This window comes from Stenella coeruleoalba, assembly GCF_951394435.1.
Source record: "Stenella coeruleoalba genome assembly, chromosome: 10".
Taxonomy (NCBI): Eukaryota; Metazoa; Chordata; class Mammalia; order Artiodactyla; family Delphinidae; genus Stenella; species Stenella coeruleoalba.
The window spans coordinates 32,557,019-32,573,250 of record NC_137156.1 but is presented as its reverse complement, the minus strand read 5'-3'; the positions used below and the strand labels follow the sequence as shown (position 1 = coordinate 32,573,250).

At 51.5% G+C, this 16,232-nt stretch overlaps 1 protein-coding gene across 1 annotated transcript; it reads right to left on the bottom strand.

The window, feature by feature from the left end:
* Positions 1–183: 183 nt before the first annotated feature.
* DRC5 (dynein regulatory complex subunit 5) lies at positions 184–8,621 on the bottom strand. Its single transcript, XM_079934923.1, has 4 exons — positions 7,625–8,621; positions 6,060–6,631; positions 2,066–2,515; positions 184–478 (listed from the first exon to the last, which is right to left on the bottom strand). Exons 1-4 carry the CDS (start codon positions 7,899–7,901, stop codon positions 302–304), a joined length of 1,476 nt encoding a protein of 491 aa, XP_079791049.1. The 5' UTR covers positions 7,902–8,621; the 3' UTR covers positions 184–301.
* Positions 8,622–16,232: the final 7,611 nt, after the last annotated feature.

The following is a 16,232-nucleotide window of genomic DNA, read 5'->3' as shown; positions in this document are numbered from 1 at the left end:
CCCCATTCTTGGGAGAAGTCAGTCATTTCAGTGAGTCCGGTAATATCCTCTCCCTGCGTACCAGGGCTAAGTCCTATTTCCTACCCCTATCCCAGGCCCCTTCCTCTCCTCACATCTTTATCTGCACAACCCTTGATCACTCATCCCAAAGATATTCTTGGTCTCCCTCCCCACTCCCTCCAGACCAGTGTGACACTGTGCAGCAGGCATGGCAGGGGCATGAAATGAGGGATGGGGCTAGGGCAGTGACCCAGGTCTGCTCACTGCCCCAGCCCTGTCCCCATCTTATCCCGCCAGGTTCTCAGGGCCCTTGGCCGTGGCTGGAACTCAGGGCCCGCTGGCGGGCTGCTTCACGGTTGGCACAGAGGGCCTGGCCGATGAGATACTCGCTCTCCTGGGCGATACCTGACAGGCGCAAATCAAACTCCAGGAGGGTCTTGTTGTCTGACATGCCTTCTAGAAGCTGCTTCCCGCCATCCTGGTTCAGGAATACAAAGGAAAGCATCACTTTCCGCCACTACCCAGGATCACACACGCGGGTGTGTACGCACATACACATGTTTATACAGATGTGACTGAAACAACAGGTTCACAAAACAATTCTTAACCTATTTGTGTGGCACTGACATTTTCTATCCTATTCTATCCTGTTCCATCCTATTCCCGGAGAAAAATGGTGCTCAAAGTTCACTAAATTGATTTTTCAACCCCAGTGGTTTGAAAAACATGGCGCTATGTCAGTGATGGTGATTCGGCTCCTCTGGTTCAGCCATGAGCACGTGAGACAAATCTGGCTTGTGAGATATGAGGAGGATGTTTGGAGGGAGTGACTTCTGGGAAGTTTCTCCTCATAAAAGAGAACAAAAGAGAGTGGTGGTCTCCCTTTTTCTGCCTCTGAGCGTGGCCCAATGGAAAATGCAGCCACCGTCTTGGGCTCCTGAGAGTCGCACAAGAGAGGACGTGGCTGTGTGGTTAGGTGGGCAGAGCAGAGGACGGTGCTGAGCCAAGGATCTCACCAACCCCAGAGCCCCCTTCCCCCAGGCTTCTGATTATGGGACACAATGAATATTCCTCTTGTTTAAGCCATTTCCCGATTAAGCTTTCTGTTACTTGTAGCCAAGAGCGCCCCCTCTGGAGACAGTGTCTATGTGAGTAAGACTGTCCTTGGGGGAGGTTTGGTAGAGGGTGCAGGGCCCTAACTGGAGTACATGGAGGGCTGTCCTCGCTAGTTCCTACAGCTCCAGCCCCTTCTGGGTTGGGTGGGCCAGGCCTAATGTGAAAAATTCCACATTGGGAGGCAGAATGCTGCTCTTCTAAGGTTGTGATCCAACAGCGTGTTGCAAAGTCAATTCAATGGGTCACAGAGCATTTTTGTTTTTAATGAAGCCGTGTACATTACAAAGGAAATCATCAGTATACATCACAAGCAGTACAAGTAACTTTCAATTATGTTATATTGATGTATACATTCACTAGGTGTTCATGTTAATTGCATTTGTTACTCTGAGACTTGGTCAAGATTTGAAAGACATTGTCTATTGGAAAGGATCCAGGCTTTCAACCTGACTGGATGCTCTCGGGCAACTCACTAACCTCTCTGAGGTTCAGTTTTCCATCTGTAAAGTGGGGTTAAGAATACACATTTTACTAGATAACTGCGAGGGTTAAAGAACAACGAATGGATACTGGGTGCCTAGCATAGGCACCCAGTATCCATACTATAGAACCCCGAGTAATAGTAACAGCTAGCAATTACTGAGGACCTAGCCAGTGCCTGCAATGGATAACTGCTTTACAAGCATAACTCATTTAATCCTCCCAGTAACAACACTTAGAAGTAGATGCTATTATTATTATTCCCATTTTACAGAGGAGGAGATGGAGGCCCCAAAAGGTTAAGTAACTTAACCAAGTGCTAAATGGCAGAGCTGGGCTGATAACCGGGTAAAGGCTGTGATCCTAACAATTATCCGCTACGTACCCCACAGCAATCGGATTCCACTCCCGCCTCCCAAGGCCCCAGGGCCTCCCCTTGGCCCTGCCTGTCCCAGAAGCGGTGGCTCACCAGCCCGATGTGGTTGCAGGACAGGTTGATGCTAGTGAGCGTGGTGTTGATGGACAGCACCTGGGAGAGGAGCGTGGCAGTGGGCTCGGACAGCTCGTTGCCCCCGAGGTGCAGTGTGGTGAGGCACTTGTTGGTCTGCAGGGCGTGGGCGAGCGCCTGGCCGCCCTCATCCTCGATGCAGTTGAGGCGCAGGCTGAGGGAGACGAGGTTGCTGTTGTGCGCCAGGGCGTGAGCCAGCGACTGGGCGCCGGGCGCACGCACCTGGTTGTTGGCGAGGTTGAGCACGCGCAGGCGGCTGTGGCCCAGCAGCTTGGCGGCGGCGCGCGCGCCCCGGTCTCCGATGAGGTTGTGTGACAGGTCCAGCTCCTCTAGGGCCGCGTGGTCCAGGAGGCTGCAGATGAGGATGCGGGCCTTGTCGTCGTCCACCTTGCTTCGGGTCAGCCTGAAGATCTGTGGGCAGGCAGAGGGCCCACAGCACCCTGCAACCAGGAATCATCTGCCTGCCTGCCTACCTCCTGCAGGTAGAGGAGGGAGCCCCAGGGAGGAGGAGTTCTTCTCTTTCAAGAACTTGGCTGGGAAGGGGGAGAAAGGTAGAGCGGTAATGGATGAGGGGTTCGGCCACCTGGCTGGCTCTTGGGCAGGGCAGGCCTACCCAGCGTGACACGGTGGTGCAGAATTGGTGGCACCTAGTAGGGGGAAAAGACTACCACTTATTGAGAAATGACTATGTGCTGGGCATGCTGCTAGAACATTCCATAGCCATATCCCTAACCCTCAGCATCCCAGTGAGATGGAACAAGTTCTCTCCGTTTTACAGTAGAAAATGGAGGCTTTGAGCGGATACATCATTTGCCCAGAGTCGCACAACGATTAAGCTGTGGAGGCAGGTTTTGAATCCAGGCCTGTTGGATGCCGCAGCCCCTCACTGCACCCTCCTCAGCCAGCTAAGCTCCACCGTGGCAAGGAGAGGAACTCTTTGAAGGAGAGTGCCAGGGTAAGAACCAGGGAGAACGTGGGAAACGTTGAGAAACAGTAAATGGATGGGATGAAGAAAAAAGATAAAAGAAAGGAGGTGGGACTAGCATTATGAATATCGGAGGTGGGACCCCTGTCCCTTTGCTTTTCACTGGCTTGGCCCGCCGCTCCCTCTGCCTTGAGACCTCTGAGTGGCTGGCCTCCCCGTCCTTCAGTCCTCTCCTCTCTCTACATCCCTCTTAGCCAGCTCTGAATCTTTTGTCCCTCTTTTTTATTGCCTCTATCTGGCAAAGCTCCAACTGTGGATCAACCCCACTCTATCTCCTGTACGTCTGGGCCCAAGCAACTGACATGATGGAAAACGTCACATCACAGGACTGGCTGGTATCACTGGAACGACCAATAGGCCCTCAGTGCTGAGTGCCAGCTCAACTCTGCTTCTCTGGACAATATACTCTCTCATAATCTACAACAACAACGATTTCAACCTTCTCCAGCCCCTCACCCTACGGCCTGAGGTGGGTCTCCTCAGCCATTGAGTAGGAACCCTTTCTTTTCCTAATCCCAAACATAAATCCACTGCAACCCACCACATCCACTCTCCCCTCTGCCTGGAGCCAACCGCCCTACCTCACCTCTAGACCCCATTCTTCCTGTCTTCTCAGGAACCTTCCTTGGTCAATGAACCTGTGCCTCTCTCCTGTACTCAGCTCCTTTCTTGCAATTGGGTGGAGCTTTACATTGGTTTCATTTTTTACTTTTGTTTTTTTTATTTTTCATTATTTTATTGAAGTATAGTTGATTTATAATGTTGTGTTAGTTTCTGGTATACAGCAAAGTGATTCTTTTTCATATTCTTTTCCATTATGGTTTGTTACAGGATATTGAATATAGTTTCCTGAGCTATACAGTAGGACCTTATCTATTTTATATATAATAGTGTGTATCTGTTAATCCCAAACTCCTAATTTATCCCTCCCACACCCCTTCTCCTTTGGTAACCATAAGTTTGTTTTCAATGTCTGTGAGTCTATTTCTGTCTTGTAAATATCTTGTATCATATTTTAGATTCCACATGTAAGTGATATCATATGGTATGTCTTTGTTTGACTTACTTCACTTAGCATGATAATCTCTAGGTCCATCCATGTAGCTGCAAATGGCATTATTTTATTCTTTTTTATGGCTAAGTAGTATTCCATTGTTTATATATACCACATCTTCTTTATTCATTCATTTAGGTTGCTTCCATGTCTTGGCTATTGTAGATAATGCAACTGTGAACACTGGGGTGCATATATCTTTTCGAATTAGAGTTTTCTCTGGATATATGCCCAAGAGTGGGACTGCTGAATCATATGGTAACTGTATTTTTAGGTTTTAAAGGAACCTCCATACTGTTCTCCACAGTGGCTGTACCAATTTACATTCCCACCAGCAATGAATGTAGGAGTGTTCTCTTTTCTTCATACCCTCTCCAGCATTTATTATTTGTAGACTTTTAAATGATGGCCATGCTGACTGGTGTGAGGTGATACCTCACTGCAGTTTTGATTTCATTTCTCTAATAATTAGAAAAGTTGAGCATCTTTCCATGTGTCTGTTGGCCATCTGTATGTCTTCTTTGGAGAAATGTCTTTTTAGGTCTTCTGCCCATTTTTTGATTGGGTTGTTTTTTTGGTTATTAAGTTGTATGAGCTGTTTGTATATTTTGGAAATTAAGCCCTTGTTGGTTGCATCATTTGCAAATATTTTCTCCCAGTCTGTAGGTTGTCTTTTCATTTTGTTTATGGTTTCCTTTGCTGTGCAAAAGCCTATACATTTGATTATTTGTTTATTTTTGTTTTTATACATTGTTTTTAAACACATGCAAATTTCTTCTTAAGAAAACCTAACCCCCTCATCTGTTACTGCTCTACCTTTCTCCCCCATTCACAGCCAAGTTCTTGAAAAACCTGATCATGGTCATTCCGTTTCCTCACTTCCCACTCTCTCCATAAACCACTCCAATCTGGCCTCTGCTCCTGGCATTCCATTGACACAGCTTCCACCCAGTGACCTCCAAGTTTGCTAAATCCGGTCCTCAGCTCCATCCCACTTCCCTGCTGCTCACCCCTTTCTTGAAAAGCATCCCTCGGCTCTGGGACACAGTGCTGTGTCCTTCTTCTCTCCCACCTCTGATTTCTTGGCAGGCTCTCTCTCTTCCAACCAGAATATTTGGGACATGCTTAAACTAAAAAAATATTCGTTGTGTATCTGAAATTCAAATTTAACTGGATGTCCTATATTTCTATTTGGTAAATCTGGCAACTCTGTTCGAGTTGCAATTTTACATTTATATGATTGCTGATTACTGCCTTTTATCCTCACCAGACTGTTAGCTGGAGGGCACAAATGGTATAATTGTGCTCATGATTGAATCTTCAGCACCTAGGACAGGGCCTGGAGTGCAGATGTGTGTTGGATGACTAAATGGCTGGTGAATGGGCAGGGCAGTGCCTTGTGCATCTCTGCATCCCCAGAACCCAGCTTGGTGCAGAGTGCATAAGAGGACACTTGGTCAGGGACTTCCCTGGTGGCGCAGTGGTTAAGAATCCGCCTGCCAATGCAGGGGACACGGGTTTGAGCCCTGGTCCGGGAAGATCCCACATGCCGAGGAGCAACTAAGCCCGTGCGCCACAACTACTGAGCCTGCGCTCTAGGGCCCATGTGTCGCAACTACTAAGCCCGAGTGCTGCAACTACTGAAGCCTGCGTGCCTAGAGCCTGTGCTCCGCAACAAAAGAAGCCACCGCAATGAGAAGCCCACGCACCGCAACGAAGAGCAGCCCCTGCTCACTGCAACTAGAGAAAGCCCGCGCCCAGTGACGAAGACCCAACGCAGCCAAAAAAAAAAAAGAAAGAAAAAGGACACTTGGTCAATGAGCGAGAAGGAAATAGGAGAAGAAGGTGGGGATACAAGAGGAAGGGAAGGGAAGAGGGAATCAAATCAGAGAGATGCTGAGAATGGCAGGTGGTACCTTGAGCGTGTGGCATGCCTTGACTGTGGCTGCCAGGGAGTGGCAGTCGCGGTAGGTGAAGAGGAAGAGGTTCCACTCGAAGTTCATGCCACAGTCCTTGACACCGTACACCAGGTCCAGCTCCTCCAGGCGGCTCAGGCCAGCCACCAGGTCGCCCAGTTGGTAGTGGCCCATGGCCGGCTCCTCCTCCATCTCTCCTTCACTGCTGGAGTCGGACTGATCCCCGCCCCGAAGTGGGGGCGGGAGCTGCACGGGCGGAAGGAACTGATCCACCCGGATCGTGCGCACGTAGTTCCTGCAGAGCGGCAGCAGGCTGAGGATCACCTCGGGGTCCGTGGTGCCGGGGATGAAGTGCTTCAGCAGGTTCTCCAGGTGCAGCTCGAAGAACATGCGCTTCCAGCTGCCGCCGTGCTCGTCCACGTGGCACACGGGCCAGCGTTGCGTGCAGCAGCGGCGCCAGTAGTTCTCATCCTCTATCAGGTTGGCGGTCACAGCCAGCGGCAGGTCGGGGGACAGTTGGTTCAGGACCTTCTTCTGATGCTCTGGGAGCAGCTGCTTCAGGATAGGGTTGTCTTTGGGAACAGAAATAGGAGTCACAGTGTTGGGGACGCTGTGCATGCTGCCCTGAGCTGAGCCTGTCTGGGGGCACCCAGGAAAGAGAAGACCCCTGTCTTTAGGGAAGCCCAGTCTGAGAGAGGAGGCAGACTTTATTCTCAGGGAGGCTCAACCTGAGGAGGGAGATATCACCCCTGACTCTGGGTTGTTCCCAGTTGAAGGTAGATATCTTAGCATTTGGTCTCAGGGAGCTCCCAGTCTGAGGCAGAATCTCAGGTCCAGCCCTCAGTTATTCCTTAATCTAGTAGAGGAGACAATCCCTGACTTCAGAGGCTCCCAGTTTGATTTGATTCATTCATTTCAAAACAAAATGTTTTTTTGAGCACCTACTATGCACCACACACTGTTCTAAGTGCTGAGGATACAAGAGTGAACAAAACAGAGGAAGCTGCTCCATCTCATGAGCAGAGGCGACTCTAAACAAGTCAAACGAATGTATTGTAGGTCTGGTGGTGACAAGTGCTGTAGACAAAATGATGGCCCTGTCCTCACAGAGCTCCCCATCTGGTAAGAGAGGTTGGCAACTCATCTTTGAAAAGGATGAACATTTACAGAGACTAAAGTACAGAACAAACCAAGAACCTGTACACGCCATGGAAGACTCCGAGAGAGTGGAGGACGATCAATCAGGGAGGGCTTTCTGGAGGAGGAGGTAGGTATGGCTTGGGCTGGGCTTTGTTGGAGAGAGTGGGACAGTCGAGAAACAGGCATAGGCATGGAGGGCACAGTGTGTGGGGGAGCCTGGTGGGACCTGCAAGTGGGGACGGCCAGAGAAACTGTGTTGGCCTCTGGGGAGGGGGGAAGGGAGGTGCTGAGTGGGGATGAGGATGCTGTGTGGGAGGGCAGGGGCTGCCCCAGGACCCAGCTCTGAGGCCTCACCTCCAGGCAGTCCCCGCCCACTGGGCCCCACTCCTGGCCTTGTCTCCCGACCGAGGCAGGGACAGACTCACTCTGGAAGTTCTTGACAATGTGTTGAATGCAGAGTTCTGTGAGGAGGGGCACAATGGCCACTGACCACTCAGCATCCTCAGCGATGATCCTGCGCATCCGACGTACCCCAGCCCCGGAACTCGGGCCCTTGGACTTCACTGGGGGTGGGATGACAGAGGACTTTGAGGGCTGTGGGCCTGTGCTTGAAGCTTGGCCGGCAGTGAAGGACTGGTCCTGGGTGGAGGTTGAGGACCAGCTGGGGACCGACGGTGGGGGTGTTATCTGGGTTTCCTCCATGCTGGGGACTGACAACACAGGGACAGGTGGCCTCTTGGTGATGGCCTTGTGACAGGGAGTTTCTCAGACAGGCGGGTCCTGGATGCCGGCGGGAACCTGGAGCAAGAGGAAGGGATGGAGTTGTTACTTTGGACGGTCTCGGTGGGCTTTTACCAAGAGACGTAGCAGGGGTGGTTGTTAAGGGTCAGTCTCTGGATTAGAGCAAATCCAGGTGCAAATCCCACTAGCTGGGCGGCTTTGGGCCAGTTACTGAAACTTTCTGAGTTTCAGATGCTTCCTCTGTGAAATGAGGATAACAATTACCAATAAGCTGATTGGGAGGAGTGAATAAAAATAATGCATCCAAGGAGGCATAGCATACTGTGACACACAAAACTGTAGCAAGCAACAGCCCCACATTTTAGACAGTAATAGCTGTACAGCAATTACAAGCAATTGCTGTATGCTGGACCCTTTTTTTAGTTTTTTATGCATATCGGCTCATTTGATTCTCACAAAAGCCTTTTTGAGATAGGCACTGATAGACTCATTTTTCTGATGTGAAACTGAAGCACAGAGAGGTTAACTGACGTGCCCAATGTCACAAAGCTTATAAATAACACAGGTGGATTTAAACTCAGTCTATCAAGTTCGGCCAAAAGACTGAGGTATGATAAAGAACCATTTAGTTCAAAACAGCTCCCTGCACTAAGTATTTTACGGAACAGCAACGGCCTGACCAGGAGGATGGGGTCGAGAACAGCACTGGCCAATAGAAAAATACAAATAGAAATATAATGAATGCCAAAATGCAAGCCACATATACTATTTAAAAATTTCTCGTACAGACATTAAAAAAGGAAAGAGAAAACAAGTGAAATTAGTTTTATGTTTAACCCAATATGAACAAAATATTATCGCTTAAATATGTAATCAATATAAAAATTATTAATGAGATATTATATATGTATTTATATTAAGCCTTCAAAATCTGATGGCTAGTGGCTACTGTTCTGGGTGGTACAGGAGAGAGGGGAAGGAGAAGGGGAACTGGACTCATGCCCTGCCCAGGGTGCCAGCACCTTTTCCTCTACCCTCTGAGGGCTCCAGCTCAGCCCCCTCCCTTCAATCTCCCCATCCTAGTCTTCCTAGTTGTCCCAGCCTCCGGGCATTCCAGACGGCAGCGGGAAGGAGTGGGAGGCGACAAGGCAGCTAAATCTGGGGCTGAAGTCAGAAGACAGAGAATGTGTCCGGGGCTGCCTCCGCCCCTCCATTTGTCCATTCCTGCACCCTTGCTGCAGGTGTCCCTGCCCCGAGACTGCAGGCGGAACAGGGGCCGCTCGGCCTGGCACACACCTCGTGCTCTGGGTTTGCTCCCTGACTCGATGCACTGTGTAGTGTCCGGTGGGAAGGAACAATCTGAACCAGCAAAGGTGTCCTTGGCAGATGGAGGGGACCAGATGGTGCTCCCTGGTCCTCCAGGCATCTCAAGGAGGAAGAGCCTGGCTCTGTGTGTGTGTGTTAGAGAGAGAGAGAGGAGGGAGAGAGTAGAGGCAGGAGGGGGCAGTGTAAGGAAGATACCTAGGTATTTTTGTGGCACACTTATGGAAATCAAATGCAAATTGACAAACAGATTGGGTCCAGAATTGTGGAATAAGCAGCTGGTGCTTTTTGACTAACGTCCTTCAGAGGGTGTGGCTGGGAGGGGCTGCCGCTTGGAAGCACCAGATGACTTTGCATTTCTGGCTTTGCCAATGACTTGCTGTGTGACCCCGGCCAAGTTACTTAGTTTATCTGAGCTCCAGTTTCCTTATCTGTAAAAGGGGATAGTAATATCTTCCTATGCAGGCTGTGGTGGAGATTCCCCCGAGGTATTTGAATCATACTGATAATATTTGACAAGAGTACTGGAGGGGGCGCGTGGAGGATAAAGGCGTCCTGAGGGACAGGGGTCTTGGGCTGGGGAGGGAAAGCCCTGGAGACCTGCTTCTTGAGTGCCGATCTCAGATGGTGTCTTTGTCTTTGAGTGAGGCCCTTCCCTGTCTCCAGGGTACACGTGAAGGGCAAGGTGGTGGTGGTGTTCGGGTCTGGATAGAAGGACGAGGGCCTTGGCAGTCTGGGCAAGAGGAGGAGGAAAGGGACAACAGGCCAGCCCTGTTCCTGCCAGCTCCGCACCTGGACGCCTGGGGCTCCCTCCACAGTTCTGGCCTAAGACATGCCGGTATTTCCCTTGGTCCCAGATGCATCCCAGGACACCCTGTGGGCCACGCCCAAGGGAGCAGAACCCAGCTTGGCCCGGGGAGCTGGCTCTCCAGGCATTTCTCACAGCACTGCCAGGCCTCACCGTCCTGGTTGGTGGTCCCTTCTTCCTCTCAGGAAGCCACACGTTGGGAGACCCCACCTGGGGCCTGGTGGGGTGCTCTCTGGAACGGGATGGCTCTGCTCTCACTGCCTATTGCCTTAGGCATTAGGGCCTGGCAGCCCTTCCTAAGGTCCGGGCCTAATCGCTCTGGCCGGGCAGGGCGCTGCAGGACACCCCCCAGGGCTGGTCCAGGGCCCTGAACCCCCTCCTCGGAAAGAAGGGGCAGGGCGGCCCTCCATGTGCTCAGCATGCTTCACTGGTAGAAAAAAGCCCCTATTGTCCTGCAACGTTTACAGAGACTCCATACCACGAGGTCTGATGTCATTTTTTAAGGCAAATATTGACAACATTAACCTCATAATTAGGTCAGAGTTGATAGTTTTCACTCATCACTTCCTGATTTTTTTTTTTTAAAGTCAACATTACAAAAATATTTTTGGCAAGCAAATTGTTACCAGAAAGAGGATTCTTCTAAGAAGGATTTTAGTTCCAAAAGTTGCTTTAAAAAAAACACTTAAAAGAACAAATCAGATATAAAACAAAGTATGTTTCAAAGGTTAATGAACAAGACGAACTCCTTGCCTCCCAGTTACTAATGTTACAAAGATGATATCAAGTCCCATGCCCGACCCTGCCCTTCTCAACCACTGCGCGGCTGCCACTCTCTCAACTCTCCTCGGGGCCTCCGGGTCATTCTCCAAAAGCCTCCGTTGCAGGCCCCTCTGACTCGGCCCAACCCTCAGGGTTTAGCTGTGGCTGCCCGGCGGCCTCACTCCGTCCTCTTGCTGGGCTGCAGCTCTCCCGTCTCCTCTGAGCTCCAGACTCAGGGCCACTGGCCTGCCTCCCGGCTCCCGCAGATTCAACCTGCCCCCCAAGAGAACGCAGTGCCTCCTGCGAGCTGCTGCTCCTCTTGGCTCCCTACCTCGGCCAGGGGTACCGGGAGCCCTCCAGGTGCCTGAACCCCGGAGCTGGGAACCACCTCTCTCCTTCAGGCCCCCCCACCTGGTTACTGCTGTTTCCCCTCAGTTCTGCTTCTCCCACCCCAGCGTCCCTCCGCTCCCTTCCTGCTGCAGCCTTAGCTCAGGGCCTCAATGTCCACCTGGATTGTAGGGGCAGCTGCCCAGCACTGGGTGTGTCATCCAGCATCTAGCCTTCCCAGAGCTGCCGTGGCAGGCCTCCGTGTAAGCCCGCCACTCATGGGGTGCAGGCCAGCTTCCCCAGCTCCGTGTAGAAGGCCCTCCGTGACCAGACGCTCTGTTTGAAATAAACTCCTCTCTGTATCTGGAACACCGCAGACCAGTCTATGCCGCCCGGCCTTTGCTCATGCTCCTTCTTCCTGGAATGCCTTTCTCACGGTCTTGGCCTGGAAAACGGACCCTCAATGGTCTTGTGAGCCTGGGCTCAAGCACCATTTTCCCTCTGAAGCCTTTTAGCTTCTCTCGTGCCCCACCTTCCCTTTGTCAGACCCCCCCCACCCCAGCACCTGTGTCACTTCGGTGGTGACTGACCACCCTCTCCCCACACCCACACTGCACTGTGGGTTCCTCCCGGTGTGGGGACAATTTCTTACTCATTTTCGTCTCTAATCCCTAACCCCGTGTCAGGTCTGCTGGGGAGGCAGCTGTGTTTGGGGCCACCCCACCTCCTTCTGATCATAAATTCTGGCCAATAGGAGCGCCCTGTATTGGTCAGAGTGATTGGTTCAGGGGTGCACCTGATGTAAGCCAATCAGAGTCCTTCTTGGGATTTGTCCAAGTGGAGGTAGGCAAAAGGACATATGTCCTTGAAGGATACGGATCCCCTGCTGCTGGAAGCTGTTTCCCTGCACACGGAAAAGGCCTTTCTGAGGCAGGAGGAAATGCTGCCTGGTGAGACCGGTAGGAATGGGAGGTGGACAGAGCACGCTGGGCACCTCTGGTCCCCAGGCCTCGTCCCCGAGGGCCCTCTGAGGGCTTCCTTCAATTCTGAGACCTAACTCGACAGCCTTCTGACAAGTCCCTTTTGCTGAAGCTAAGAGTTGGATTTCTGCCCCTTTGTGACCAAAGGGTCCTGACCGTTTGGGTGGTTCACCATTTGGTGAATGAAATTACAGGAAAAATCCTAAATTGGTAGATGAACTAGTTCAATGGGTTGGCCAGGGGCCGCCAGGCTATTAACTCACCTGGCCTGATGTCTAACTCCGGAGGCCTGTTCCTCTCCCCACCACCCGAGCCTCCGACCTCATCTCCCATCTCTCCAACCACAGGACAGTATCAGCACTTAACAGTTACAGGTTTCTTTCAGAACGCTTCTCTCGTTGGAGTCTTATAACCACTTTATACTGGAGTCAGGGCAGGCTTCTCACCCCCATTTTATGGATGAAGAAACTGAAGACCAGACCAGGAAGTAATGGGCCCCCGGATATCTAGGAGGGCTGGGGCCAGGGTCAGGGCCTTGGCTGCCTCTATCCACAGTTCCCTGCTCTTCCAGTCACTTCCCCTGCCTCCACTAGGAAAGAAAAAGCCTGTTCTTGTTCCCTGGGAAGCAGGCGTCCCAGGGATCTGTCAGGGAGAGTCTCCTCAGGCTGGGTTTTGGGACCCCACTATGGGAATTTCAGGTCCCTAACATAAGGCTTTCATCCCTGTTATATTAAAATGCATTTCCTCCCTAATGAAATGAAATCTTAACAGTCCATACATGCGTGTGTATATATCCCTATGTTAACCTTGAACTGCTATTTACTTACTTATTTATTTATTTTATTTTTTGGCTGGGCCATGCCGCTAGCGTAATCTTAGTTCCCCAACCAGGGATTGAACCTGGGCCATGGCAGTGAAAGCGCTGAGTCCTAACCACTGGACCGCCAGGGTATTCACTGAACTCATCGTTTTAGGTCAAACAAAAGCATAGTAGGGCTTCCCTGGTGGCGCAGTGGTTGAGAGTCTGCCTGCCAATGCAGGGGACGTGGGTTCGTGCCCTGGTCCGGGAGGATTCCCCATGCCGCAGAGCGGCTGGGCCCGTGAGCCATGGCCGCTGAGCCTGCACGTCTGGAGCCTGTGCTCCGCAACGGGAGAGGTCACAACAGTGAGAGGCCTGCGTACCGCAAAAAAAAAAAAAAATTATGAAAATGCATCTCATCATTTTAGGTCAAACAGAAGCATAGTAAATTATGAAATATATACTGATATTAATGTAGCAAACTTTAAAAAAATGTAGGTCATGCAATATATTATCCTATCTGACAGTTTAAGTCAGAAAGGGGATATAGGTATATCTCCCCTCTTATCAGTCGTCCACACCTCCTTGTGAATGAGTTTCAGGTCCAAAAAGCAAAGTTGGGAAGGGGGCAAGGAGAATGCACCGCTGAGTCAGGGGGACTGGGGAGGACTCACAGGAGAATGAGAAGCCAGGAGAACTGAGGTAACTCCTCCTACTTCCCAGGGCAGCCTTAGTCTGGCCTGGGCATCACCAGTCTGCAGCCGGGGGTGGTTCTAGTGACACTGTCTTCCCTAGAAGCCTGTGGATGGGTAGACACCCATTAGCCAGCCTCCCAGAGCCCCCAAGGGCCCATAGAGGACAGCCCCAGAAGTGGCAGAGTGGGTACCTTCCCCTCTGGAGCCTTCTCTCCCTGGGGAGCCAGTGGGGCTGTCAGAGAATCCCAGAGTTTGAAGACCGGAAGGGTGTTCAAGACTCTGTCCTTCTCTGGGGCAGGAATCCTCTTGACATTCCAGAAAGGTGAGTGCCACCGAGAGTGAGTGCCTCTTGTGCCACCATCTGTGTCCCCCTCTAAGGGCGCACCCTGCCCTCAGATGGGAAAGTGGGGACAACCCAGTGATCTTTCATCTCCTGACACCTGTCTCATGGGCCTGTGGGGCCTCACATGCTATGTCTTTAACATCAACCCTGTGCCAACCCAGGGCCACAATCCCTGAAGAAAGGTAAATCCTCCTCCTCCTTCCCTGGTCCCAACCCTGTGTCCTCAGGACCAGCGTCCAGGGTCCTGAAATCACATTCAACCCATAACTCAAAGGGTTAGGTGTTAAGATCTGCTCTCTACATGTCCAAGCACAGCAACAAAGTGATGAGGGGCTTCCCTGGTGGTGCAGTGGTTGAGAATCCACCTGCCAATGCAGGGGACATGGGTTCGAGCACTGGTTCAGGAAGATCCCACATGCCGCAGAGCAACTAAGCCTGTGTGCCACAACTACTGAGCCTGTGCTCTAGAGCTCACGAGCCACAACTACTGAAGCCCGCACACCTAGAGCCCATGTTCCGCAGCAAAGAGAAGCCACTGCAGTGAGAAGCCCGAGCACCACGACAAAGAGTAGACCCCACTCACAGCAGCTAAAAAGAAAGCCCGCACGCAACAAAGACCCAATACAGCCTAAAAACTAATAAATTTTTTTAAAAAGTGCTGAGATGCCTCAGTTTGGCCAGGAGTGTCCTCATTATTTATTTTTGGCTGCGTTGGGTCTTCATTGCTGCGCTCGGGCTTCCCCTAGTTGCGGCGAGCAGGGGCTATTCTTTGTCACGGTGCGCGGGCTTCTCATTGCGGTGGCCTCTCGTTGCGGAGCATGGGTTCTAGGCGTGCGGGTTTCATTCGTTGTGGCTCACGGGCTTCAGTAGTTGTGTTAGATATTATGACGAAGATGTTAGATGTTGTACCTATGTAAGTCTATGAAATCTTCAATTTTATTATTGAGGATTATTATTATGATAACTCTATTATCCTCATTTCACAAACAGGAAAACAAAGCAAACAGAGGCTGAGAGAACTTAAGTAACTTGCTAAGCATCACACAGCGAGTAAGTGGAGAAGCTGAGCTTTGAGCTGATGTCTGTCCAAAGCTCTCCCTTACTTTTTTGCACAAAAGCAGAGACAAATCATGAGATGTTGGGATTGCTTCCTAAATTGCCCGAGACTCAGTCGTCACAGCACTTTTCCAGTGGGCCTTCCACTCTCTCCAGCGTGGAGCCCAGGGTTACCCTCGTTGCTGCTGACCTAAACAGCCCAGGCTCCCTCACCCGCTAAGTCACTTCCAGGCACAGGGTCCTTCTGCAAAACTGGATTATCACCTGTATCCTTAAGCTTTTGAGGCCCCACGAGGACCCAAGAGATACTGCAGAGCTGTGCTCTCCTGCCCCATGCTCCACACCGGGCCCTCCATGCTCCTCCCAGACCTAGGATTCAATGCTCGACTCTCCAGCACATTCCCTCTTCTCAGAAAGTTCTCAGACCTTCTCCATCCTTCTCAAGTCCCTGGTTAAATCCAACCACTTTGTGCAGAGGCTCCTCCTGCCTGCCCAAATGGGAAAGTTGAAGATGCTAGGGGAGCGGGTGGCCTCTCCCCTTCCTGCTCACCACATCCCTGGTCCTCACCTCCCTCTCTCAGAACTGAGAGGCAGAAGCACCTGGCCTTCTTTAGGCCTGTGAGCACCTCTGTGGCCTTGGACGCCCCCTCTGGGCTGGCTGGGCTTTGATGCCCCCTCACCCCCCCCACCTTCTCTGATGGTGCTTCCTCTGCCTTCTCACCCAGCTTCTCCTCAGGGCCCTGGGCTTTTGTCCACATTTCCCCCCGATCCCTTTCATGCGTACTGTATCAGACCCTACCTCAGGCCAAGTCACTGGCACATTCGCATTTGGGAATTCAGTTTGCAGAATCACAAATGAGGGGCACAAAAGTTTCTCTGACAGCTCTGGCCCACCACCCTTGGTCTCTGGCTGGTGAAACAGTCTTATCACACCCTTGGGCCAGGCCCACTTATGTCTGTTGTCTTGAGGGACTTCAGCCAGCAGGAGCTGGGAATAGGGGTCGGCCTTTATGGGAAGACTGGGGCCCGGGGGCTTGGGACTGCTTTCCCCCACGACCTATTCTTGCTCCACTTTCCCCTTTCTCCATCTCACGGACTCCCTCCCCTGACTCGCAGACCCTGGGCTTCAAATGGGGGTGGGTTGGGGGCCTCTCGTAGGTACAGACCCGCCCTTCCTCCCCACGCGAAATGTGGAGCCA